The following is a 27660-nucleotide window of genomic DNA, read 5'->3' on the forward strand; positions in this document are numbered from 1 at the left end:
ATACGGTACTGCGATGACGCCCATACAAAGTCTGCTTATATTTATGGAGCGTTATTCAACATAATAAGGTTAAATATTTACCCTTCTTGAAAATACAATTCAGCTAGTTAATGCCTCATATATAATAAACCCTAATTTAATTATTTCTGCGGTGACAATTTCTTTTGTCGCTCGCACACATTTCCGTTCAAACTCAATAAAGTACTGTACTATTATACGGTGGAGTGGTGTGTTGAATTAAATATTTTCGATTTCTATGTTTATCGGAACTTATGAGACGATCCCTTCATATGGTAGTCATTGCTACCTCGTGGTTCGGCGGCGCAGAAATAAACAGTGTTTATGCGATTAACGAGAGTCGTTTTCGTTTTAGATTCATATTAACTGTTTGCTAGTCAATGTACTAGTTTAACTGGCTGAGTGATTGTCCAATTGTTCAACCGAAAAGGTTATCATTCGAAGCTTTTATTTGGCCATCATCTGAACGCTTCGTCGAAACAATGTTTTACAGGGCATAAAAGTAAGTTTTGTCTTTTTGTTGATTGTTGCTATACTCATAAAGTATCGGAACTGTTGAGGTGGTCCGCTGTCGACCAGGGTTTTTTTTTTTCATTGGGGGCTAGATCTGACCTTATGTTTTATAGATACTGTTATGTTTATACAATGCTTTAATGTAACATTTTGTATGAATAGGCTGTACATATCAAGCTACAAACATCAAAACCAGCCCCTGCATAAACTGTACAGTTTAATCCAAAATCGCCATTATTAAGCGAATTTAGGCTTACTAAATGCCCGGCCACAAAACACAATGGAGTTTTGTAATTCAATTAACACATGCACTGTTTAAATACAAAATAACATCCGGTTGTTTTTGTGCTGATGGTACTGCTGCCGTATATTTGTTTCAATTGTATTCTGCTATTTATTCAAGCTTTTGGTACTTCTGCCGTACATTTTGTTTCAGCTATTTATACAATCTCGAGATTTTTCAATATTTCTCTGTGTGAAATTTAATTGATATTGTTGTATGCTATAGTTTGTATCGTAATATGAAATGTAGCTCCATTGTGTTCCTGTATTTCAAGAGTGAACAAATACAATTATCATTATAACTGCATATGACCTGATAAAGATTGTTCATGTTTACAATATCTAATTACGTCATTATTTTCAAAAAGCCAATCTGAAATATTACATTATCATCTGTACGTCTTTTTTATACTTTCGAGGAGGAGTATTGAATTGTAATTGGTAACTTCATACCAGAGAGGCCATTCCATCCAATCAGAGAAGAGAATGAAATTACATAATTTTACTCTTCCCTGATCCAATAATGTTACAGTTTCTCCTCAAGCCCGTAAATTGTGGATTTAGTCCTAGACATTCCCAACATCGAAAGTCTGCCTTAATTCTTTCTAAAAAATCTCTCGAGGAAAGTTTGTTCAATAGGCCATTTGAATGGCACATACCAGTAATATTAATTCAGACCAAACATCGGATCGAAAAAAAAATACTAGCCTGAAACAACTGTAATTAAAATTGTCAACCGGAAGACCTTTGTCTGAACATGGAATAATTGGTTTAATTAGTTTCGTCATGGAGCTATAAAAATTAGCTAATAATAGCTAATTTTTATAGCTCCATGGTTTCGTTTAATTCCTCCATGGTCTGGAATTCAAAGAGTTGCTTGTTGAATTTGACTGTTTATTATGTTTATTATATATATATTTCAAATTTGTATTTAGGCCTATTCGTTTTCATGTTTCGTAGGACAATACATCTTGAAATACAAATTGAACACCAGCCATTTAGCCAGTCGGAAGCGAAGTAATTCGTTTCGGTCAAGTAAAATACCTCCTCCTTAAAAAACAGAACATTGGAGAAAAACTGAAATAATATTTACCACCGTACCGAACTACTCCAATGAAATTTCTTTATGAACGATGATACTGTTAGAATGTTCTTATTTGTGTGTGTGTTTGTGTTGGGAGGGGGGGGGGGGGCGGGATTTCGGTTTCAAACTGCTTACTGTTGCTTTTTGTAACAACAGCAATTGGCGCACGTGACTAGAAGAATACCTGTCCTCAGCTTCAACAACGTGTTGATTTCGATTATGGTGTGTTTAAAAGAAATCATATATTAAATTCTACCTTGTAGGCGTAAACAAAATCATGTAGTGAGGCGACAAGTACATAAGGTTAGAATATAGTAAAGACTTTAGTTTTATGGTGATTATAAACACTATACTGCTATTATAGTACTATATTACATTATAGGCCTATAGGGGCCTACACATTTTGTTTCATGAGGATTTTTGTATGATATGATGTCGTAGCCCACGTTCCATCTTTTATAGGCCTTTACTTCAACGCTCAACTACGGCTTCATGCCTGTTAACAGACTGAACCCGTAGGCCTAATATAAAAATAGGTATGTTTAATTTTATATTCGAATAATTTCGTGTCTATATTTTTAACTTTTTCAATCCAATTGTGGTAGACTAACTGGTTGCACGTACTGCATTACATCTTCCGAATGTACGGTATCGGTTTTCCAGTGTTAGGTTATCTAGACGAATAATAGATATATATGCTTATTTTAAAATTATTGCGTACATTTTACCCACCGATAAATGCCAACATAAATAATTTGTCAAGTTGGTAAAGATCCAAAAGTCCGCCTTGGAGAGATCCAAACTTGTGTGGACTGTTAACAACCATTTTATTTCGTTTCGCCCAGACAATAATCTCAGATTCGTTTTATTTGTTGGAGTTTAATTCAAAAACGAAGCTAAACATTTATTATTTATTTTTAACACACCTACTGCCCTAGAGTAAATTTTATTCAATTAATCAGACGCTTCCATCTTGAATCGAATGTCGAAGGCTAGGCCATGTAAACATTATGATGTTGGCCGCGAGAGGCTATCGCCCGCGGGATCAGAGCAGTTATACTCGGCGCACTCTGTATGTTAGTTTTAAGCCTACCGCGCTGCACAACAATTTAAGCGCGTGAAATTGTTGGAGGCAAAACTGATGCGTGACACGTGATACGAAATTAACCAATGAACTGGAAAGATCACTTTTATATTATTTCTTGGGAAAATTATACAGTATTACATACTTTTTTTTCAATTCGGTTTATGTGTAATGCTGACTTTATATAATAAAAATTCAAGAACATTCAATAATTACAATTTACATTGTTCTTTATAATCATATTCGACGCACACACTTTTTATTCATTGCACTACATTCAAATACGCCTACTTTAGGTATATTTGTATAGTGGAAATTATCACTTGTATAAATATTATTCCATAGTCACCGAACCGATATTTAATGTGTATATTTTTCATGTTACCTGAACCGATAGAAGTATATTTAGACTAGTATTATTTGGTTCATAATCCTAGAAATATAAATAACTTCAAATGAGGCAAATTATTGAAAATCACGTCACTGAATATACGTACGTCAGACAAACAGTTTTAATTAATGGTTTATTCGCCGAATGAATGGTTAAAGTATTTTGAATACATAACGGTAATTAAAGAAATAAATAATAGTTATGATAAAATATTGAAGAGTTCATGATTGGATACCTGTATTATGTCTTCTGGTGGGAGAATTTTCCCGCTTCTGTATCGGTCTTCTTTTTTTTTTACCACTGTAGACCTAACCCAATTTAGAAAATTATAATTGAAGGCGCGCGTATGCTGCATTATGATATTATTCCTTTTTTAAAGCTCTGTCTACACTATCAAACTTTATGTGACAAACAATGTGATGTGCTCATATAGGCCTATATGGACACGATTACGTCATATCACCACCATATTTGGACACATCACACTATTTTTGTCAAACTAGTTTGATTATGGCATGGTTTGATAGTGTAGACAGAGCTTTAAAAAAAGAATACGTGGTGACAACATTACATGTCACATTTAAATATTCAATAGGAAGCAATTTCTAAGCACCAAAACTGCAAACATGGACGCCGTTGAACATGTTTAAACAATAAGCACCAGAACATCACATAGGCCTATACATGTCGCCACGACACGTCTAAACATTATCAAAAAGCGCTAAAACATGTCGCCACTGAACACGTTTATACAATTTCTTAAGTACCAACACATCTCACACATGTCGCCACGACACGTCTAAGCATGTCTAAGTACCAGCAGCAATCATAGACGCCCTAAACACGTAACAATCTCTAAGCACCAAAGCTAACGTTTAACAATTCGCAACAACCAGCATAACCGCTCCCCATGAACTCGCAATCATGGCACTGTGGCACGCAAACTAAACACATCATCCTAAGTCCTCGTAACTCCTAGACACATCACCATTAGAGAGACTTTGATGTATGATTGGATAAATATTAACATAGCGTTCAATTAATTCTCTATTGTGAAGTTGTTGTTTACTAAGGCATATGCCAGACAATTTATTATATGAAAATTAGACAGTAATTGGCGACGGTTTGTGTACAAATTGTTGATTGTTTGTTACTGCTATTATTATTCACTGTAATTTTCGTTTTAGAACACCTAATTTACTTTGCTGTTTATAGTCTGAAGATTAATGACGCTTGGTTACCGAGTCGAGTCGACGTCTTCTTCGTTGTTGCCAGTAATTCGTTAGCAATTATCCCTTTATTTCCGCCTTAATAATTCTGTTTTATAGGGAAATGTGCCATATTTTATAGCTGACCTATATAGTACTATACAATATTGTCGTATTTGCATTGCTCATAATTTGGTTAAATCAATATTAATCAATAATTGTATAAATGTATCGGTTGCATTACTTAAATGTATTATTGTTATATTACTTCCCAAAAGACGTTCTTTACTTGAATGTAGAATTTAGTTTAATCTTATGAAAGCGTGTTAAGTTTGTATAATTATTAATGGCGTTGTATGGTATATCGGGTTCGGTGGGATAGAATGCTGTCAATATAACCAATGAAACCGGGAAACCGCAATCACATGGCCTCGTCATTAATGTTTGCCACGTCATTGCAAACACCATCCCCCCTCCCCACCTCCCCCAAACAAAGAAAACACAATATCAGGATATTGCGGGATAACGTTAAATAATACTTTGCTCTCTATTCACTGCTGCACCATTGGTGTTGCCTTTAAATACTAAAACGTAACACTTGGCTTGTAATCGGTGGTCAAAGCCTGGAGCTATAGAATTAATGTAATAACTCTCCATGGTCGGAGTACTTGTTTTGCACGTACGTCCTCTTTACCACGATTAAGTAGGCTACCGGAAGTACGTATGATGGTGTACGTGACATGTCATGCGTACTGTTAACCATACACATGTCTTCTTAAAGCGTGGTTCTCATTATAGGACGCACGCGCAACGCAAGCGAGGTGACCAATGACAAGCCACTGTTCGAATAATCCATCACTTGTGATTGGTCAAATCAACTGCGTTAAGTATATGTCCTTGCGTTGCGTCCCAGTGGGAACCAAGCTTTAAAATTATGATAAATTTACGCACAAAGTACCATTTTCTTTCTTATTACAGTTCTTTCGTGTTTGTATATTGTGATTGTTTAACAGTATTATTCCATAAATTAGGGTTTTACTTTGTTTCTTATCGAGTTTTACAATGGTTCGTGACTGCTCATGCGCGTCCTTACCCTTATCGACAATGCGTGTGTACTTTTACACCAAAACGTGACCATCTTGTTTTATAATTGCTATTCTTGCATGTTTGTACGGTAATGGTGTATTATTACAGTATGTCCATGGTTGTTTTTGGTTTTATATTTTGTTAGCTCAGTTTGTTTTGCTATAGTTCGTGATTCCCCATACACGTTTTGAATAATATGATCTTTTACCAAATTGATATCTTGTGTTTCATTCTTTCTTCCTTATCTGTAACTCGAAAATTCTTCATTATATTAAGCTCTGTCTACACTATCAAACTATTTTGACAAAAACAGTGCGATGTGCCCAAATATGATAGTGATATGCCCAAATATGGTAGTGATGACATCATCATGTCCATATATGGACACATCACATTTTGTTGTCACACAAAGTTTGATAGTGTAGATAGAGCTTTACATGTGTCTGCTCGTTTTTTCAACCAAAAATGTCTCTACTTTTAACCGGGGGTATCCAGTAATCGAGAGAGACCCTTGTTAGTCCGGGTATAGCACTGGGAAAACCATTTGATTTGTATGTTCGCCGGGGTTAATCTTTATCCGTATTTGGAGGTTTTTGTGGCGATAAGAAGGTGGAGACGTGAGACCTCCTTCCTGGGAATCGCACACAGCCTGACCTGTGACACATAAACTAGGTCTGGTGTAGTACTATACTATCCCGTATAAACTACTACCGTTGTCGACGGCGTGGCTACTCATGGCTGACTGTATTTAGGTACGTATTTACTGGCATGGGGATGGGCTTAGCATTAATATACTGTATTGGATGTGTTTGATATACATTAGTAGACTCAGAGAAGACCCTGGCAGTAGAACGCACGCAGTTGTCTCGTGACACTGTTTTATGGAACCCTTGATTGTCTCTGACACTGATCAGGGAACTAAATTGTAATTTAACTCTTCCCTGCACTGATATACACCGTTTTCACTGTCGCCTACTAACCTCGCCTACTAACCACCAGGGCTAGGCCTCACACCACAGAAGATCTTATAGTACAGCCTCTGTTATTCAGCATGTTTGAAAGAACACGTAGAAATTGGAAGGTACAGGTAGATGTGTGGAATCATCAATGGTGAAGAAAGGCCAACTGTTCTAGTGGAAGCCAAGAAGACCAGCCAGGCTGAACTAACTCCTTAAAAGAACACGACACTTCTGGAATGGATTTCTGTAAAATGAAATCTGCAAATGTATTTGGTTTAAGAATATATTTTTATAAACGATGTTTTGGTGTTCATTTTAGCTTCCTTTATTGGTTGAATGCATACTTGTTTTAATTCAATACACTGTGATGGTCAGGGTCATTTTGAATTGATTAGGGTTGCTATTGTTGAAAATTGTTGGACGTGGTACCGTATCAGTGACGTAATGTGATGTCACGTCATATGACGCAATGATGGTTTCTTGTTTGGTATCTGGCGTTTATTAGTGGTGGAGGAGATCCTCCTAAATTAGGAAAGCAGGACACACACTACCATTGTGGAAGAAACAAGTAGACAGACGGTGGAAGCTGTAGACAACCGAACGGGCACAAACGCATTGATTCAACGTAGCAGTTGTTGTGGATGCTAGGGTACTGATAAAAAGGGCATTAGTGATTTAGGTCAATGGGTGAAATAGACATTCAACCAATCAGTGCCCTTGATAAGATGTACTGCATGTGGAGTAAAGAGAAGTGTGGAGATATATGTGACACCACACAGAATATACGCACCTAATGACATGTCGTTAAACGCTAATGTTAGACGGGTTTTTCTACGTATGGGATGTGTCTCGTGGTGGTGTCATAGACGTTTAATTTAGCATCTATAGGGCGACGTTTTGCATGCGTGACATAGGCCTAAGTGAGAATACCTCTGATTTCGTAATATTATAGCTACGTTAAATGCCTATGAGACGTTTTGCACGCGTGCTTGTCGTCACAAGCGTTGAACCGAGCATGTCTTGAGCGGATCGTGCTCCACAACATTATTAAGAAACCCGTTGTCCTGTGATTTTCTATTTTGGCGGATATCCAATACCTAAAGTTGATAATTAAAAAGCGATCTGAATACAGTTTTCGCTTTAGTGTATTTTCTATGAAAACAAAACTAGGAATGTAAATCGGAAAATTGCATGCAGTTGTATCTTATGATTTACTTCCGTGTTTATAAATAGATTTCCCATTATATAATTTCTTTAAAAAATGCTATTTGGATACGCGAATTAGGCCCTATGAATTGTTTACATCCTTCTCGTTGTTTTTTTCGTTCCGTCCCATTAGATCGTCTTGTCGGGTTTGATGTTCTCAAATAGAGCTCATTCGTGACGTTAGCATGGCATTGCAAGTGTAACTGTCGCCAATGTCGTTCAATATCTCATATCAGGGTACGGTCTATCGTTTGTTATGCTTTTATATAATAGGCTATCTTTTCGAATTGAATAATTTTAAGTATGCTCGTAATGCATTGCATTAGACGGCATCATTTAGTATAGCGTATATAAACTATGATATTACGCTGCAGTATCTACTATCACTTGCTTTCCACTGGACGAAAAATAAGGACGTACGCGCGCGTAACGAATGATTGGTAAAATATTATTGGTCAAATGACTTGCGTTGCACGTAAAAGGTCTACGCACCCATTGCGTCCTATGTGGGAACTATTTCTTTGATTACGATATAACTTAAAGCCTACTGGGTATACGCAGTAAAGTTCTTGTACTTATAAATGTTACTTTAGTATTTTTACGGATAGCATCGGTGTTTCGAGACCGGTATATTTACATTTATTGATGAGATACGGCACTTAGCGTAGAATGTTCACTTTATCGACCGCGATGTACTGCAGTACCGAAAGAAGGCATATTTTCATCCACCATGCATAATGTATCATATTATGGGCTAGGATTTATAGCATAATACATAGAAACGCACCACCAGCACTTTCAATGGAAATGTATTTTAACATATTGATACTTGGTATTTTGTCTTTGTTCCTCCATTTTATCGATGAATTATATATTTTTATGTGTCTTTTGTGCCGTATTGTTCCATTTCTTTTTCAGCGCCACGATGGTTACCGTTTAACCTCGGTAAAAATTACAACAATATAGAGGCCTAGTATGAATTTGAATTACCGTATTTATGCCCCGCTTTGATAAACGCCTCCCTGGAATAAAGGTCCCCCATAGAACATCGTTTTGAATAAACGCCCCCGCCCTCGAATAAACGCATAAAGTTTGATAGTGTAGACAGGGATTTACTTGAATTCAATCTATATTCGATTTGCAGGGATCAATTCACATCGTTTGTCCATCTGTTTCGGTTTACCCAGGAAATTATACGATAGAGTTGCTGACTATAATCAGACGCAATCTGATTCATACGCATGTCCTTAATATCCGTAGCGTGTGAAATGGTGTATCAGCCTCTAGAGTAGAGTTGGTAGCAGTGGCGATGGACTGAATATTAATAAAAAAATTTTAAAAAAGGGGGAAAGGGGCGGAACCACTTGGTTTTTGGCTTAGAGATCGATAGCGCTTTTAGTGAAGGCGTTTTTAAAAATATTGTTATTGCAGACAGACCCCGTAACAGACCCCTAGCTTACGAACTAAACTTTCAATTACCAAGAACCCCTATTGGGGACACCTCTGGCGCCCAACACAGTTTCCCCAACTTGAAACGTGTCCCAGAATAGAGGTTTACTGACGTGTGCCAAGCATATATTTCCCCTTTGTTTGTTTCACGTGAATGTGTCTCCTTAATACATGTTTCTCCTGAATGGGTTCCAAGGGGTTCTGCTGTATTTATATGTTTGTTTATAGAGTTGTAGAATAGTACTTTTCCTTCAATTCAATACAATTATTTACATTAAATAAGAAACATGTTCTGCAAAGAGAGCAATGTGCTTCAAATATAATAAAGACACGTAAGACCATGGTAAGACTGAGAAGAAGACAATATAATTCAACGTTTCGATCGATCGATTTCATCATTTTAGATGAGTCGTCCGCTGTTCTCGCATTGGAGCGGTGAACGCACGGGCTGTTAATTACTACATTGCGATGTTTTAGGCAACCAGTTTGTTCTTCAGAGTCTATGCTAATGTTGTAAAGTACTACATGAATGAATGCGGTTTTTCCTATCATGATTGATGGCTTGTTACGTCACCGTCATTCTGCCGACGCATGTGAAGTGACTGTTGAAAATGTGCTATGCCCGAAAATTATTCTATTCAGATGGTAGGCCTACTCGTATGGCTTCTATAAATTAATCTATTCACACGATACAGTACGCGTCCGTCATGGCTTCTTTATAAATGCCCGAAATCACTCTTTCACACGTCACGAATGTCATCCAGGGCTTCCAATTGAATTTCCGAAAAATTACCCAATTCAGACATTGCAGAGTGCGTACAGAGATAATATTATGATAGCCCGAAAATAACGTTATACACGTTGATGCGTAGTAGGCCTACATGTCTATCTAAATGCCTGACAAATTTACAACGAAAAAACGAGTGATACATTTCTGTATTCTAGGAATAAAAAGAACCTCACATTCCGATGTCCGAAACTGTGCTAAAAACATGTATTACAAATATAGCTTTTTAAACAATAGCTTTATATTACAATGGTTTGAAGCAACGGGTTATTAGTACGCCCTTAGCCACGGCCTTGAATTAGGCTAGAGGCTAGGAGGTGTGATATTTAACGAAATTAGCATATTATCGTTTCATCAGATACGACGTCAATCAGTCGAAAATCGCCACATGGAAAGTATGATGGTAAACTCGTCGTCCCGATGTACGTGGCTGATAACGGGTTGATGACGCGGACCACCTCCATGGATTCAACACATTTCTTCATTAATGCGATTTGCATACAATCTGCCGTATAAAAAACGTGCCGAGAATGTATTCATGTTCTTCGTATATCATGTGCCTATGGTTTTTAGAGATAGAAAGTATGTCTTGTTTTCGAAGTATATCTATAGACTACCAGTAGCCATCCCTAATGCATGTATGATTCGTGTTTTGACACATTTCCATGATTTTATTGTTTATGCACAGTATCATATGCAAAGTATGTGATACAGTAGTGTTACATTACGTATAATATGCGACACCTGTATCATGCCAAAGCGTAACCTTAACATTATACAGAGAATCTTTATGGTGTGATTTCTAATATAGATATTTTGTACCACAAAGGTTATGTCGTTTGTCTAACTGACATTGATAAACGTATTATAGTTATTCGTATAGTATTTCGTTATTTTATTGTGGGAAATGTTAACTATTCAATATATTGTATGATGTCATCCATTCATTTTTTAATATAGACTTCTGTATAGGCCTACGTAGTGATATATTAATTTTGTATGGCAATATATTATTTAATACTGCACATTATACGAACATGGCTCGTTGTAATTCAAAATAATTGATATGGGCGAGAGCACACGAATAGGCCGATATAGGAAGGCCTACAATTAATTGTCATGGTCACGCTTTAGGTACCCTGTGTCTCATGAAAACATTCATATAGAGTAGTTGTTTTTAACTAATTTTTAAATACAAAACGGGGTAACTGTATGGCGATTCAAGCAGGCTAGAAGCGTACTTGTCGGCGAGTCGGACTAATTAATTCTAGGCCTAGCGTGGATTAGGTCAGCCTTGATCATATTTTGTCGTACTTCCGAAAAAAATTATAATATTTTTATTCCAATGTAAGCGTTCACATTCTTTTAACAAGGCCATATACAGTACATGGCTGCAGTCGCGTGCTCAAATTTGAGTAGTGTTTACCGATCGACCAACCGACCGACATAGTGAGCCGTAGAGACTAAAAATAAAAAGAAGAGATTGTGTTACGGTAATGTTCAATGTGGTACGGTACTTTTTTCTTCGAACACATACTTTTATGGTCAATACACTTAAGCATATAATTACCCCCGGGGGGAGGGGGAATGGGGAAAGCTCTCAATAAATATATAATAAAGGCCATTTGAGTAGTTTTTCGTCTCTGTTGTGGTTTTGTTGTTAGCCCAACGCTGCAGTTGAACAACAGGGACTAAAACTCCGGAGTCAACCCCTTATTCTTTTCGAAAGAGTGTGCACAAGAGCCAGATTTGTACACTGGAATTAGGCCTACCTGTTTGTCGTCTTTATACGAGAACACGACAACCTCGGAAATATGGTCGAAGGGTGCCTTAAATTATACCGGTGTTGGTTTATAGTGCCCTTGTCCTAACCGCCGCTCGACCATTAGGCTTAAACAATAGTCAATACCATAACAATTAATTTATTATAATACAATATTTTTAATTGTTTTCCTTTGTGGGAACTGTTGATTTATAGCTGACTATATGAAACCACATTTATTTATTTATTTCCTGTTCATTGAAAAATAATTGAATCATTCACATAAATATCCGTATATTTGTAGTGATATAGTGAAGTGATGATTAGTTAGGGTGTTGTCCAAGCGTATGCGTTGTTAGGCGTATTATTCCATGATAATGTATACACCATGGAGAAATAAGTTCTCCATGGTATACACAGACTGTGCTAAATGATTCCACATACAACAGAAGTATGTTCAACGATAACAACTTTTATTTCTTGTAGCACAGTATTATTGTACTGTACAATACAACTTCCTATCAGACTAGAGGCCTTTTTATCTCTTACTCTATACGTCTTTCTACTGTGATGTTATTCTTTCTTCTCATCAATTCAATCAATATCTACAACATTTTACTATTTATACTCAACTTGCAAATTAGGGGATTCAGAAGAGAATAAAATATTCCCTAAAAAATTATAACATTATGATTGGCTTATAAATTACATAATGACCTATAGTCTAAAGTATTCTTTATCTAACCACAGGAAACCACGAACATAATATTATACTATAATTCATTAATAAATATTTTGTTGTTGCAGGTACAGGTAGGCCTAATTAAGTGAACAAACATCAGGTGCTGAAGTGGTTTACTGTAACAGTACGTGTTATGCTGCGTTTAACCGGCAGCGATTCCTCCTCCTCGTCGACGACAAAACACATTCAAAGGTAGGCCTAGCCTGTGTTTGTTTTTTTAATACGCGACGTACATTTTAATTTTATACGGGTTTTTCTATAGGCATGTTATTATTAGAATGATTCATGCGCTAGAAGACGCCGCCTCGATGTCCTTGTCCCCGGGAATTATTTGATGAAATTTCCCACGATGTGTTGGATGGACGTCACACCGCGGAACTAGAAACATTAATTCATAATTGACCTATGACATAGTGGCTGTTATGTGATATATGTATGTCCGTAGGTCTTTATTTCTGTTTGTGTATAAAAAATTAAGTCAATGGCTGAATTTTAAACTGTAAACCGATCTCGGAGTATCTTCACATAGAAACATTCACGTGTATCGCATGTGGTGCCTGTATATGGTTGTGATACAGCTTCACATGTGATTCACATGCGCCACTGTATCAAAGAATTTGCCATTTATACTGTACAAGATACAGTACCGCGAAACAGAGCACAATAGGCTTATATATTGTTGAAATAAAATAAATAAATATCTTAGTCTAGGTTTCTTTTTTACCTAATATTACTAAAAAGATAAATATTTTGGCACATATGGCGTTTCATACGTATATTACTTGGCTCATGTAGATTTCAGACGAAAATCGAAACGCCGACTGGTGGACTAACATAAAAAAAGACAATTAAACTACAGACTTGGGGAACTTTAATTCCTCCATGTATATCTGTATAACAGCGGCATCAAACGCCCGTAATCTGAGCTCGTTGTTTTCGAAGCCTAAAAAAGAACAACAAATATCATGGTTTAAAATGGTGCCACACGGTTAAAGACGTAGCCTCGCTCATCTCCTCAAGTAGAATTTAATTATCCTACTAGTTGGTACAATTCGATTTCAAGAGGCTGTAATTATAGCTTCTAAATCACCAATTGAGACGACTGTAAAATAAAAACGACGTTTTTAAGTTGTCTTATTTTAAATCATGTAGCCACTATGTGCAGTGTTTTCACTAATGTACATTGGCAAACATGATTTTTGGACATTTTGGATAAGAAAATGAGAAATTAATTTGAAAACAATCTAAAATAAGGAGAACGTCTACTGAGAATTATCCGATTGAAAACATGGTGTATAACTAAGGCTTATGATATATACGTCGTTCGGAGAAAATATCTGGGAGACATGACATTTTAAACTTTTAAGCGGCAGTATAAATGTTTAAATCATATCATATATAGAGTGCTTTGGCTTGGTCGTTGTATGAGGAAGTACAGATATTAATTCAGACTAATTTAATATTATATAATCATAATACTATGTTTAATAAAGGCATAAAGTTCGATGCCACAATGTCAATGAAATAGGAACATTTGAGCCTGGAAAAAACAGTATAATGGGCTATTGTATTTTTACTATTGAAAATAACGTACGCTACAACAATAAATATCATAGCTATATAACATATAATAGAGGAAAGATACAAGCCATGGTTTTTGAATCGAACAAATACACATAGGCCTATATGTATACTTGTATATACTATACCGTATATACAAACGCTCTAATATACTTATTATTAGTTTATTTATAGGCATATAACGCTAATAATATTAGCTAGGCCTATGTCGGATACGCACGGATATGTGTTGAAATAGCACCGTATGTGTTTATTGCAAGATGTTTTTGTCGAGGGATGTCATTGAATAAATTAGCCTGCTTATGAAACGTAACTTTTCTTTATTTATTGATTGCTATCTCTCTCATGGAAATCACTTTGTAAGCGCATTAATGACCAAAGTGCTATTTACACATCTATTACCGTACTGTTATAATTATATTTGTGAACATTAATTCATCCGGTAACCGTGCGGATGCACTGGTTGCAATAATTACCGTACGTCTTCATAGAGGCCTCCATATGTTAATAGTTTTTGGTCACTGTCTATTTCTCGTTTGTTGTATAAGGTATTGTAAACACTTTACTCGTTGGACAACACGGTACATATTTGAGTAATGTATATCGTTATATGTTCAGTCAGTCGATTGAGTATGACGAAGAATGACGTAATCGTCAAAATAATTAACAAAAGTAAGGCAGAGATAAACATTTTACAATTAATTATTTAATTTAGCCTAACAAGAGACAAAATAACAACCATAAATCGCAAGGAACAAACCCTTTTTTTTAGAAATTTAAAGTTACCGTTCGTTCACGTGCTGTATAATTTTTTTTACATTTTTTTTTTACCATATTTAATGAGGGTAATTGCTGATCATTAGGGACCATCAGAGGTTCACAAGACAAACATACACAAGATTCTCTACATAAACAAAGGAGTGGAGTTGTAATGTTGTCCTTAGAAATCCTGACATGTGACGGGACTTGAACCCAGGACCCTTGGAGTGGTAGCCAAGCATCATAACCACCAAGCCACAACTCCACAACAAATTCAAAAGTTGCAATAAAAATATTTTATCAAATTTTATACGTGCTCGAAATTTACTAGCAAATATTAAGCCTGGGCAAACCAACAAAACCTACAAGATAACCTAATTGTCTGAAAATTAATAGTTCCAAAAAAATAGACGCTCATATAAATAGGCCTGTATTTATGAATGCACGTGACGTCAGATAACGTGGAAAAACCATCGTACTATGGAAGCAAATATACTGTAAAATATGAAGTAATAGTATGCTATAATGGTATACTACTATATGTTTTAGTTAATTTCTTATCGTGGTAGGCCTAAGATTTGACCGAAAATAATTATTTTTTATAATGCTAGAAATAAGATATATTTTGTAAAGTCGGCATAAAAAATCGCTAATCAAAATTATGCTTAAGATCTTCCGAAAATATTATGCCTATGCATTGAATGCTATATGGGTTAAACTTTTGATAGATAGCATAATTATGCCTGCAGATTTGGCCACTGTGGGCACAGTATTTGTTTGTCGAGAATAAAACGTGGGAGAAATATATCATGCGATCGACGTGACGTGTGTATAATGTCTTCGACAGATAAGCCTATAATTTACATGATTTGATGTATGTAATTTCCTGTCTCCAAGTTACCGATATTATGTAGACTTTTTGTTTTTATATAAAATACTACTTTTTCCAAAGCAGATGTTATTGTTTGCCTATTTCGGCGTCAAAATGTTTACGCCTGTTCGTAATTCTGAATATTGTTACGTAATGTTCAGGCCTGCTAACTAACTGCATGCAATAATTACAACAGTCTGTTTCGCTTGGTTTGTTGAGTTTTTTTACAACATTTAAATTATTTCAGCTATTTATTTTGTTTTATTTTACCTGTTTCGTAATATGTACACATGGAATTTGATTTACCTAAAGCTACACTATCAAACTAGTTTGACAAAAAACATGTGTGTGTGCCCAAATGGTACTGGTATGACATCATTATGGCCATATTATGGGCACATCACGTTTTTTGTCACACAAATGTAATAGTGTAGACAGAGCTTTAGTTTCTACACCATTAAAGATATTATCATACAGTACATTTCAATTGTTATATTAATATCTGTGAAGCATAACAACCACAAAAGGTGCGACCTGGCTTATTTTTCTCACCTTATACTTCGTATCTTCAGACAAAACAAAACCGCGTGGTGTGAAGCGACTATTTTGGTTTAACGGCGCCACGGTAATTATTTAATCATTCTATAGCCAATTTTCGTATTGAATCCTATCTCTCAATTCATCGAAGAATTAAACCTAATTCCTCCATAATTAATGCCATTTTAGCCTTGTAGATTTATTTTTAGAATTCAATAACAGAACGTCCCATGGAAACTATCTATCTAATTCTAAATATGATTTGGGAAGAATCAGGCTCCATTGAGGTACGGTGGTGGGCGCACCGACGATAACTTATATTGTAGAGTACTGTAACCTATGCTATTATTATAGCGTTAAGCAGACCACGAAGGAATTATTCAGATTATGTAACAGGGCACCTATATGATAACGTACATTATAATCTTATAGGATGGTGCCGTCATATAATTTCTCCACGCCTTTCATCTCTATAGTTAGTGTAGTAGGCCTACATTATTTCTATTGACTCGCAATTTTAGCAGCATCAAGAGCAACACGAAGCATTTTCTCTATCACGTGACGTTATAAACAATCTTGTTACGATCCGTCTACGTTGCTGAGAAAAACATGTCTATTATAAATAAGCCCGTTCAGGCTTAGTTTATTTTATGGGCACAGTTATCGCTAATTTGGTGAGTCAAACCAACTTAACCGGGTAAATCACCGAGTCTGAACGGGCCATACATCCATTCATGGTGAGCCCGTTCCGGCTTAGTCCTGAACGCTCAGGAAGCCATTTTGCACAGTCTACGTTACAACCAGATATAGAGACATTGCAACGTCGGTAGTTTTATACCCAACACCACATAATGGTACACGCAAGGCCAAGTGGTTTTTATGGATAAGATATCGTCTACCAGATAAAAATATCAATATCAATATAGGCTATCTGTATGTGCAATAAAACTGTGAATTTATCCAACATTAGTATAATTATATCGTGGTCCTTATCGCCATATTGATTGTGTAAAGGAGATAGACAATAAATGGATCGTCAACTGTACGCTTGGTACCGTACCATCTGCAAAAACATACGATGTTCACTGGAAGAAGCGCTGCTCTCTCTCACTCACCGTACGGTACCGTAATAATTAGTAGGCCTGCCTAATTAATAAACTCGACTGATTCAACGCATAGAAACATTATTACGCAGACTGGTTTATGAATATGATAATTATTAATGTTCAAAGCTGCTTTAATCGAATAGGCCTAATGTACGGTATATAGTATGTATAGGCCGTGCCTATCTAACTAAAGTAGGCCTACGCAGCGCGTGGAAAATAATACTGTATACAAACAAACAAGACAAAGGTAAAATCTTGAAGAAACAATACTGTTTCAATTTCATTTTTATAATACATACAAAATCGTTAAGTTTACCAAAATACTAAGAAAAATCAGAACAATAATTTACAAATAGAAACTCTTTACCAAGCAATTTTACTATTTTTAAGTTGTTGTCAATCTAACACAACATTCGCCATAATCAATTTATTTTTGCATCAAATCGAAATTAATATCACTTAGGCCTAATTGTACTGCACAGACCTTACCGTGATTAATTAAATTATTATTTATACAATTTGCGTTGTTTTTGCCAATTGAATGAAAAAAATAATAATGTTGACCAATCGGCAGTGAGAAAGTGAGCGTCGTCTGCGTTTTGATAATGTGTTCTGCAATTGGAGCGCGATTTAGTTAATAGCGTAATATCTTTTGATGCTCTGGCAGACGATTGTTAGAACGGCTATTACAAACTACTAGCTATATTGCTGGGCCGGATTAGTATTTAGTATCAACCTTTGATGTGTTCCGGAGCGCCGTAATCAGGGACCGCCTCGAAAACTTACACGGCTAGGTATAAAACAGATGTATATTGATATTTAACGGGGTTTTTTTTGTTATGAGAACGGCACATTTCGATAATTTAGAAATAATATGGCCGACTTGTTTGAAATCGTGTAACACCTTTTGTTTGCCAAATCTATTGATCCGTCTTAAACGCCTGATTGGCTACGTCGTGGATTTTTTAGGTCAGTTCGCGTAGAAAATTAATACTGGTATGTTTCAGTAGATTTTCCTCCGTTTCAAACGAGTATAAAGTTCTTTGTACATCGAGAGAATGCCCGAGTTATTGTCGATGTCCACCGAATTGTTTTTTCTATCGATTATCGATAAACTGTGTTAGTGTGTGTAGTGATTGAACCATGTGGTTGGTTTAAATGTTCACTAAATACCGGAGCCATGTGCAATTTGCATGACTTGAAATAATAGTTATGTCTCGATTGTGTTTCTTATAGCGGAAGTTTGCTTATCATTACAGGGCTAGCACACCGCAGAGTAGGGAGCGTTCTATTAATGTAACATCGCCTGTGAAAGCCAACGATGTGGCGTTCATTAAACGACAGATGCGATTGATTGGTCCGGCGGGTCAGAATCTCTCCAAGAAGGTTAGTACAGTTTGTATGTGGATTTAAAATGATATCGATTATCAAACGTTTATAATCATTATATCGATATCGGATATTCGTACAGGAGACAATTCCAAACGGAGCATATAAAAGGGATATATTAAAAACTGGGAAAGAGAACGTGCGAATTGATACGGATTATGATGTGGTGTATTCGTTTTTACATGGAGTTTATTCTTTACTCCATGGTTTTGGCATTTTTGTTTTTCCGTGGACGATGAGTTATTTCCAGCTGTGCGTATTAACTACGTTTTACGAGGATTATAGCCTATATGATGTAAAACACCTAAAACACGAATTTTAAAACGTTTATATAATTATTCATAGCTATTTTGGTTTGGTTGGATTCAAAGTCATGTGTTACGTACGATTTGAATATCGGATTAAAATTCCTTGGCGTCGGAATATGTAAATGTAGGCCTTATACATAGTGTTTTGTTTTCTATATTCAGAAAATGTTTTTTTTTTTTGCGGATAATAATTATTATGATTAATTTAATTGCAGATATCTACGCACTATGTCAAATACTCAAAACTTATCATTTTATAATGCTATATTATATATGACATGTGCTGTATGCCTTAGGTATTGTTAAAAAATTAGATATTAAGTTTAACGAAAACATTTTGTGGAATGAGATGATTTTAAAACTATTATTATAATCAAAATTAGAAATACATCGAATGCAATTGCAAAATCGAACGATGCATTAATTGGATGAGATCAATTAGACGATAGACCTGCAATAATTAGGCCGTTTCACGATCCGCTGCTCTGCCTCGGTTTATTTATTTAAGAGATTAGGCCTATATACATTGTATGATGAATACAGTAAATACAACGTGTAATAATAATAATAATTTATTGAAACTACACCTTTACAACGGTGGCACCCGTTCATACACGGTGCGTTCTATATACAGATAGACATTCAACAGATACAAATTAATAAAAACAAACAGATACAAAATAAAATTATCAACCGCCGACTCGATCGCTATCGTAGTCGTACGGCACTTATGCAAAATACAATGAGTTAAAAAGAAAAGAAATACAAACAATTTTTAAGTAGTACAGTAACTGAGAAAAAAAAAAAAAAAAAAAAAAAAAAAAAAAAAAAAAAAAATTGTACCAAAATTTAAAAAAAAAAAAAAAAAAAAAAAATAGTAATATTAAAAACTCAAAATAAAAAGATCTCTATACCGCAACAAAACAAAAACATTACATGCTATCTGCGAGTTGTATAAGATTGTTTCGTATTTTCCAAGATCTTGCTAGGTATACTTTACAAAATTTGTCAAGACTCAATAGAACATTATTACTGAGGGGAAGTGTATCCGTCCCCAGAACATATAACATTTTTTCGTCATTGTTACTGGTGCAGAATGTTTCCCAAACATCTAACTCGTTATGAAAAATTAAGTCTTGTTTAAGTATATTTAGCTGTTCTTCTCTTACACATTGTAATGCATCACAACTAAATAAAAAGTGAGATATGTCCTCTATATTTCCAGAGTTACACAATAAACAGAGACCATCATTATCCACGGTCCATTTACTTAATTTAAAATTTAAAGGGAGAGTATTGGAACGGGCTTGAAATTTAAGACGGGCACCATTAAAATTTGTTTTATCAAGTAAAAACTTTTCAAGATCCGGCTTTGATTTTAACTTTGCATAAAAAGATAGCGACGTTTTAGATGCGAGGTCCTCTGACCATTGATTATTTACATTATCTAAAATATTTTGTTTCAGTAAATTAAACCAATTTTCCATAGTGCGATTTTTAATAACATTGTTAAAAATATGCATGCATTCAAATCTACAGAAAGTGGTTCGTACACAACTAAGGAATTTAAATCGTAATTCTTTTGTGTTGTAATTAAGCATAGTCTTGTACAATAGGTTGGGCCATCGTTTTTCATTTAACCCGACTAAACGTTCAAAGAATTTTAGTTGTAATATGTTATGAGATACGGTTAAGGGTATCCATCCTAAATCTCCATATAAGGCCACTTTGGGTGTATACACTGGTGCTTTTAAAATATATCGTGCCATCTGCATTTGAAGCCGTTCCAGTCTCTCAATATCTGAATTGGACCCTCCAGTCCAAACAGAGCAAGCATAATTAATAGAAGGTAAAACTATTGTTTTCCATAGGATATTTCCGTAATATACTCTGTCAAAGTCATCAAGATTATCAATTATAGATTTAACATATGAAACTAATCTATTACCCTTTTTAACAACATTGTCAATATGCGGATGTTCACATAAATTTCTTGATATTAGCACTCCTAGATATTGGTAGGTGTCTGTTTCTGTGATGTGATGTTTGCCAAGATCCCATTGTTTATATTTATTTATCTTTTTTCCAAAAATCAAGACTTTTGATTTTTCATAGTTAAAATTAATTTTCCAATCATTTGAAAAATCACCTGCTAATTTAAGCATCTTTTTAAGGTCATGCTCATTATTGGCAATTAGCACGACATCATCAGCCCAGAAAAGACTACCCATCCATTTATTTTGGATCTTAACACCAACATTATTTGACTCTAACAACTTCTTAAATTCATTAATAAAAATGGAAAAGAGTACAGGAGATAGAGTACATCCCTGTTTAACTCCCTGATCGATTACAAATGAATCAGTAGAAATGTTTCCAAATTTTACATATCCTTCAACATTTTTATATAATTTGTCAATAAGTTTCCATATATTACCCCTAATACCACAGTTCCATATAGCTTTTAGTAGCCCTTCTCGCCATACACTGTCGAATGCCTTTCGGAAGTCCAGGAAGGCCATATAGGTGTTTTTCCCTTCTGCAAATCTGCAGGCAGCAATACTTTTTAATGTAAAAATGTGATCCTCACACCTATGCTGTGCGCGAAAACCTCCCTGTACTTCCGAAAGGACATCCCCTTCTTCAAGAAAATCAGTTATTGAGAAAGCAATAATCCTATTGAAAATCTTAGATATACAGGAAGTCAACGAAATACCTCTATAATTATTTAAGTCTAACCTATTTCCTTTTTTGAAAATAGGGATAATAGTAGATTTGTTCCATTCATTTGGAATTTCTCCTAGTTCGATAATTCTTTGGAACATAAACAAAAGAGAGTATTCAATATAAACACCCCCATTTTTAAGGAGTTCGTTTGTAATTCCGTCTGGTCCTGGCGCCTTATTATTTTTGGCATGTGCAAGAGCAATTGAAACAGTATTAATATTTAATTTGATATTATGTAGGAATGATTCCGAGTGTTCATTACTATTTGCATTATTATCATTAATATTAGTATTATTAGGATTGTCTGAACTTAGATCGGAACGTACCTTCTGGATAAACATCGACGTGTTAAGTGAGATGCAATCAGACATATTCATATGCATTTTTCCTAGAGTTTCCCAGTATTGTTTTACTGTTTGGTTCATTTTAACCTTTTCTGTAATAATTTCGTCCGAAAAAGGTGATTTAATACAACTGACCACTTCCTGTTTATGTTTAGGGCCTCTTAGGGCTTTCCAGAAATCTTTACATCTTGGTCCACCTTTATTAGCAATTTTAATTGAATTATCGACTCTTTTCTTGTTAATCTTTTGTTTAATTAAAATTTTAGTATCGGCACGTTTTTCCAGGTAATTATTCCATAAAAATTCTGAAGTAGCATTATCTTTATCTTCTCTTTTGATGTACTTTCTATGCGTTCGTGCAGCATTTTTCCTACGTTTTATTGCAATATCAGCTTCTTTATCAAACCATGGTTTATGTTTATTATTAATTACTCTCTTTCCAATTCCATTTACCGCAGCTGAAATAACAATTGACTTCCATGCTTCCCAAATGTCATTAACATTATTGAAGTTGTTAACAATAACATCCCAGTTATCAAATCCTAAGTTCAGTTCTTGGTGGTAAGCAGAATAATCTTGACCTTTATGTGTATCCCAAATAAATGACTTATTCTTTCTTTCACCTAAACTATACTGATTATTTTCATTATTAATTAAATTTAGGATCAACATGTTATGATCACTACCAATACTATAATGCCTAAGTTCGTCTACAATTAGCTTACTAATCTTATTAAGAATACATTTAGAAGAGAGCATATAGTCAATTGTACTGGTCTGATTACCTTTTACCCATGTTATTTTCCCTTCACAGAAGATAGTACGATTCAATATTGATAAACTAGAATTATCACTGAACTCTAGTAACTTAATTCCGTTTGAGTTTAAAGTTCTATCACCATTTACAATTGCATTGCCTATCCGACCATTAAAATCGCCTATTATCAGGATAGAGGGGTCATCCTCTTCGTTAATATTTTCTATCTTTAAAATTTCTAATAAGAGTTGATTATATAATTCTGCAGTCAACTCTTTGTTAACTCCCTCGACGGGAAAATATACAACGGCAATATAAAAAGGTTTGTTATTAATATTCATTTTTAGCCACATCCTTTCATATTCATCTAAATTGCTTTCAAATAAGTTTTCATCGAGTACAACAATATCATTAGACACAAATAGGCCAATACCCCCTCCATTCTTAAGCTTCCTATTTTTACCGAACCATTTATACCCATTAACAGAGACTGTCATATCGTTTCTTAAAACCGTAAAATGGTATGTAGGCCTACCATCCACTTGAAGTCGTTGTTATTTAACCGGGTAAAATGGTTTCACGGGAAGAAACCAACTTACCCGAGTAAATATAGCTAAGCCTGAACGACCCCATAGACATGCTCTTTTCGTTATAGCTTCCCAACGACGTGCAGCTTTTCCCTACTAGTGGTTACCGACGTGCCATTTTTAGCAAACGTATAAGGGCACCGATGTGCCACTTTTGAGTCAATTTAAAGGGGCACCGACGTGCCACTTTTAGCAAATGTATAAGGGCGCCGACGTGCCACTCTCGATAAGGCACCGAGACGGACGTGTCACTTTGAGCCAACGACGTAAGCAAACAAGCAAAACAAGAAATGGTAAAACGGTCAAACTTATTAATGCACAATAATGCAACCTTAAGAATAATTTTTCATGGCCCACTTGCGACATCCCCGTATTATTATATTGTTCTTTTTTTATTCATTGTTATTATTATTCGTTGTATCATTGCGCAGTATCCGGAAATAACTCAATATATTATAAAGTGATAACAAAAATGGCAAATTTAATAAATTATAGTATCGAATGTTTGCCATGTCATATTTGCTTTAGACAAAACCTTTAAATCTAGGCCTACTGTAGTAGGCTTACTGTATTTTTTCGATTTTATACAGAAAGCATGCGACGACATAAACTCTACACGTTTTCCTATCGTATGATTAAAACAATGTTACGGCACAGAATGCGTCGAAAATCTTTCTGGCGTTCCCCCTGCGCATAATTATAAAGCATTGCTGCACTTGCATGAATATTTAAAGTACCGAATAAAGGAAAATATATACAGTAAATCGACCCGGAAAACGGGTACACAGGCACAATATGTGTATCCTGTGTATTTTAATCCGGTCGTGCGGTTTAAGAGATTTTGTGCACACATTTTGATAACTGGGCATTATAGTATGGCATTATTAGTATTCCACCAAGAACCTTTCGTTTGTTGTATCCCTGAAGTAATATATTAACCCATGATATCTTATCTTCAATTGTACATAAACAGTGGGTAAACATGTTTGATTTAGTACCTACTTCTAGGCGGTCCCACAAGATAACCAATCGTATCTTTACCCATTCTAAATGTTGAGAACTGTAACACTTCACCATCACTCCCGGGCCCCCCCTTGACGTTGATTCTTAAACAATGCCCTTTTCCTGGCCTCCATCGTATCAATTCAGCTTTTCGCTTGGTTAATGTGATTTTATGAAATGAGCCCATTATTTGGTACATTCTTTCTACATTTTTTACGGTACCGTGGTGACCATGTACCACCGGTACCACGCAGATTACTGCTGCGCATGTCTCCTCTCCCCACCGCTGGATCATCGTAAATAATCCTTCTACTCCGAGCAGACGAGTTCAGGAACTACAATAAAATATTTTCAATGATGCGTTCGATTTTAATGCCATGATTTAAATCTGAAAACATCCGACCCGATTCTCGTTTTTGTTTGGCAAACCACTTGTAAATTGTATTTTTGTTTTGAACTTTAACTCTGTACAGTGTTAGATTAATATCCTTTATATTTTAGCTATAACGCCACGAGCCTTTCGTTAGATCGGTTTTAAAAAACTCGATTGTCTTTTCCCCCTCAACCTTTTAGGCCCTCCATTCATGTACTTAAAAAAATTGCAGGCGTGGGGTTGGAAGAATGTGTACGTCACGAACCTTTTGTTAAATCGGTTTTTAAAACCCCTTGATTCCCCCCACCTCAACATTTAGGCTTCCATGCATGTTCTTAAAAACAATTAAACACAATTGTAGACGTGGGGTCGGAAAAATTTGCACGTAAAGTAAATTTGAAATAGTAACTAAACCTTTTCGTACTTTGTCGGAAACATTACTATGCATTTATTGTTATTATATTCCGGTAATCGGCCGCGGTATTGATCCTAGGCCACTACAGGAATCCATTTTCTCTGAAGGAAACGTTAGGCCACTAGACACTGCTTACATCCCGGTTTTATATGTATTTGTACAGTTTATAAATAAAAATAGACAATTAATCCCACGCAATATTTTCCTGTATTGTCGTCCTTATTGCTGTGTTCTTTGTTCAAAGCGTTAATGATTGTTCCGCCATCCATCAGCAACCGCTCCCTTGTGGATTGAGTCCACGAAACCATTTTGATATCGCGACCGTCAGAAGTTGTTCAGCACAGTAGGCCTACACTAAATGGCAATTGCATACCCTATACCAAATCGTATTATTGTTTTATTATATGCATTATATAATAAAGCAGTTGTTTAGATTTTGTACTATTTGTATATTTGTGCATCATGTTTCCGAGTCGCAAGTAAAACTTGTTCAAAATATTTAATAAAATGCAGTAGACATTATACCGTGCCATAACGCACCCGTGACCCAGACTAGCCCTGCTAAATTGTAATTCGGAAGTTGAAATAGTCAGTGTGGGGATTGTAAAATGAAGTTCTAGATGGCATATAGAAACGTATACATATTGTACTATTGATCCGTACTGAACATAAAACACAATGTGCTATTGATCCGTCTATGAATACCATAGTTATTATACACATGAAGAAGATGCTTACTAATTTAAAGAGGTATCGTAAATACATTATACAGTACTTCTTCCGATGCGGTCTCACCGCATGCATTTTCAATTCATCGGTTTCTGGAAATCAGATTTCAGTTTCGACAAATGGCTGACGTCGTTGTCTAACCAACGTGCGAAGTCTGTGATGTGTAATCGTTTGCTTATTAATGCGTTTAGCAGTTGGTACAAAATAAAATACATGCAGTTATTTAATACATTGATAGCAACGATTGAATTTCGAACAATCAAATAAAATGTTCCACGGCGGAACGAGACGGTTTGTTTACGTGTGTCGATGCATCTGATTCACATAGGCAAATTCTGTAATTAATGATGTATCAAATGTGGTGCCTGTTTTATGTTCTGGTTAAGTTAAGCTTATAGGCTATGAAACAGACATCACATGTGACACAGTATTACAGGCCTACATTACGATACTGAAGCGATGCACACTCGAACTGCATACAAAAGTTTAACATTCTTGTGGTTTTGGAAACTTTACGATTTGTTCACATTAACCGACACCCATTGTCACCGCCCCTGATGCATTGTCACCGCCCCTGAGGTTAATTTTTTTTTACAGACACACATTATGGTTATTATGTTTAATTCACAGGGATCATATTATTACGATATTGTTGTCGTGGTAACAAGATATGTGATAACAGACGGGTCTTCCGATCGAAAGAGGTTGTCATGGATACCGCACGTCACTATAACAGCTACGGTGTTTAATTCCAGCGAAGTATTAATACTTATGATCGGTTCGCGTAAATTCGATCGTATTATATATTTTTTTATTTGGTTAGAAAGAGTTACTATTCAATGCATTGTGTGTGTTCTAAGGCGTGACGTAGGCTACGCTTCGTCGGTGTTTTTTAGGCACCATAATTTCAGGGTTTGTAACTATACACCTTTACTTTACATACGCTTGCCACGGCAAAGGTCTGTTGTTAACATTCATTCATGTAGATTGTTCCTTACTTACTAAACGTCTCTTTGAAGTGTAAAAGGTATATCAAAGCAAAAATTGCTACGCGTATATTTTCTTTGCGTTTGAAACCGGATGAAACTTACCGTAGGCCTATGTGTACAGCGCATTATTCCATGGTCTAGGCCGCGCCTAGATCGTGTTATGGAAATAGAATTAATAATTAATCCTGTTGCGTTCCCGGATGTTTTCATATTGTTATGAACACCCTCTGATATTTATATTAACTGTGTGACCCTGTTTATAAGAGCATTTAACATTAAATTAAAAAAACAAATGTAACTCCTGGACTTTACTACCGGAAAGAACTTTGTCGTTCAAAACGGTTGCTATATATGATTACTGTTCAATAGCCATACATTTTTTCAAAACTATACGGTTATCGACTTAGGCCTATGAAAACTGTACGTGACTACGTCCTGGGATTGTGATAGCAATTTACCACACGGCTTTTATAACTAACCATGCATCACGTTACGTACTTATTGAGAGTTTTCAAGAGCATTGTTTGCATTCTTATACTGCTATAGAAAATGAAATTATGAATTTCTAATTGGCACATAAGGCCGTAATTATATTAATGATTTCAGAACCTATAT

General features: G+C 35.5%; 1 protein-coding gene across 3 annotated transcripts in view; it reads left to right on the top strand.

The window, feature by feature from the left end:
* Positions 1-357: 357 nt before the first annotated feature.
* The window catches only part of LOC144842926 (uncharacterized), a 42474-nt gene continuing 15171 nt past the window's right edge, over positions 358-27660 (top strand). The window contains exons 1-3 of one of the 3 annotated variants that reach the window (XM_078699529.1): positions 358-520; positions 12637-12763; positions 18685-18811. In XM_078699529.1, the coding sequence (XP_078555655.1) occupies positions 12705-12763; positions 18685-18811 (186 nt within the window). In that variant the 5' untranslated portion in view covers positions 358-520; positions 12637-12704. Of the gene's footprint in view, positions 521-12636; positions 12764-18106; positions 18220-18269; positions 18574-18684; positions 18812-27660 lie in introns of those variants that run through there. The other 2 variants (XM_078699531.1, XM_078699530.1) reach the window with 2 other exon arrangements.

The sequence above is a fragment of the Antedon bifida genome, chromosome 5 (genome assembly GCF_963402885.1).
Source record: "Antedon bifida chromosome 5, ecAntBifi1.1, whole genome shotgun sequence".
NCBI classification, from domain to species: domain Eukaryota; kingdom Metazoa; phylum Echinodermata; class Crinoidea; order Comatulida; family Antedonidae; genus Antedon; species Antedon bifida.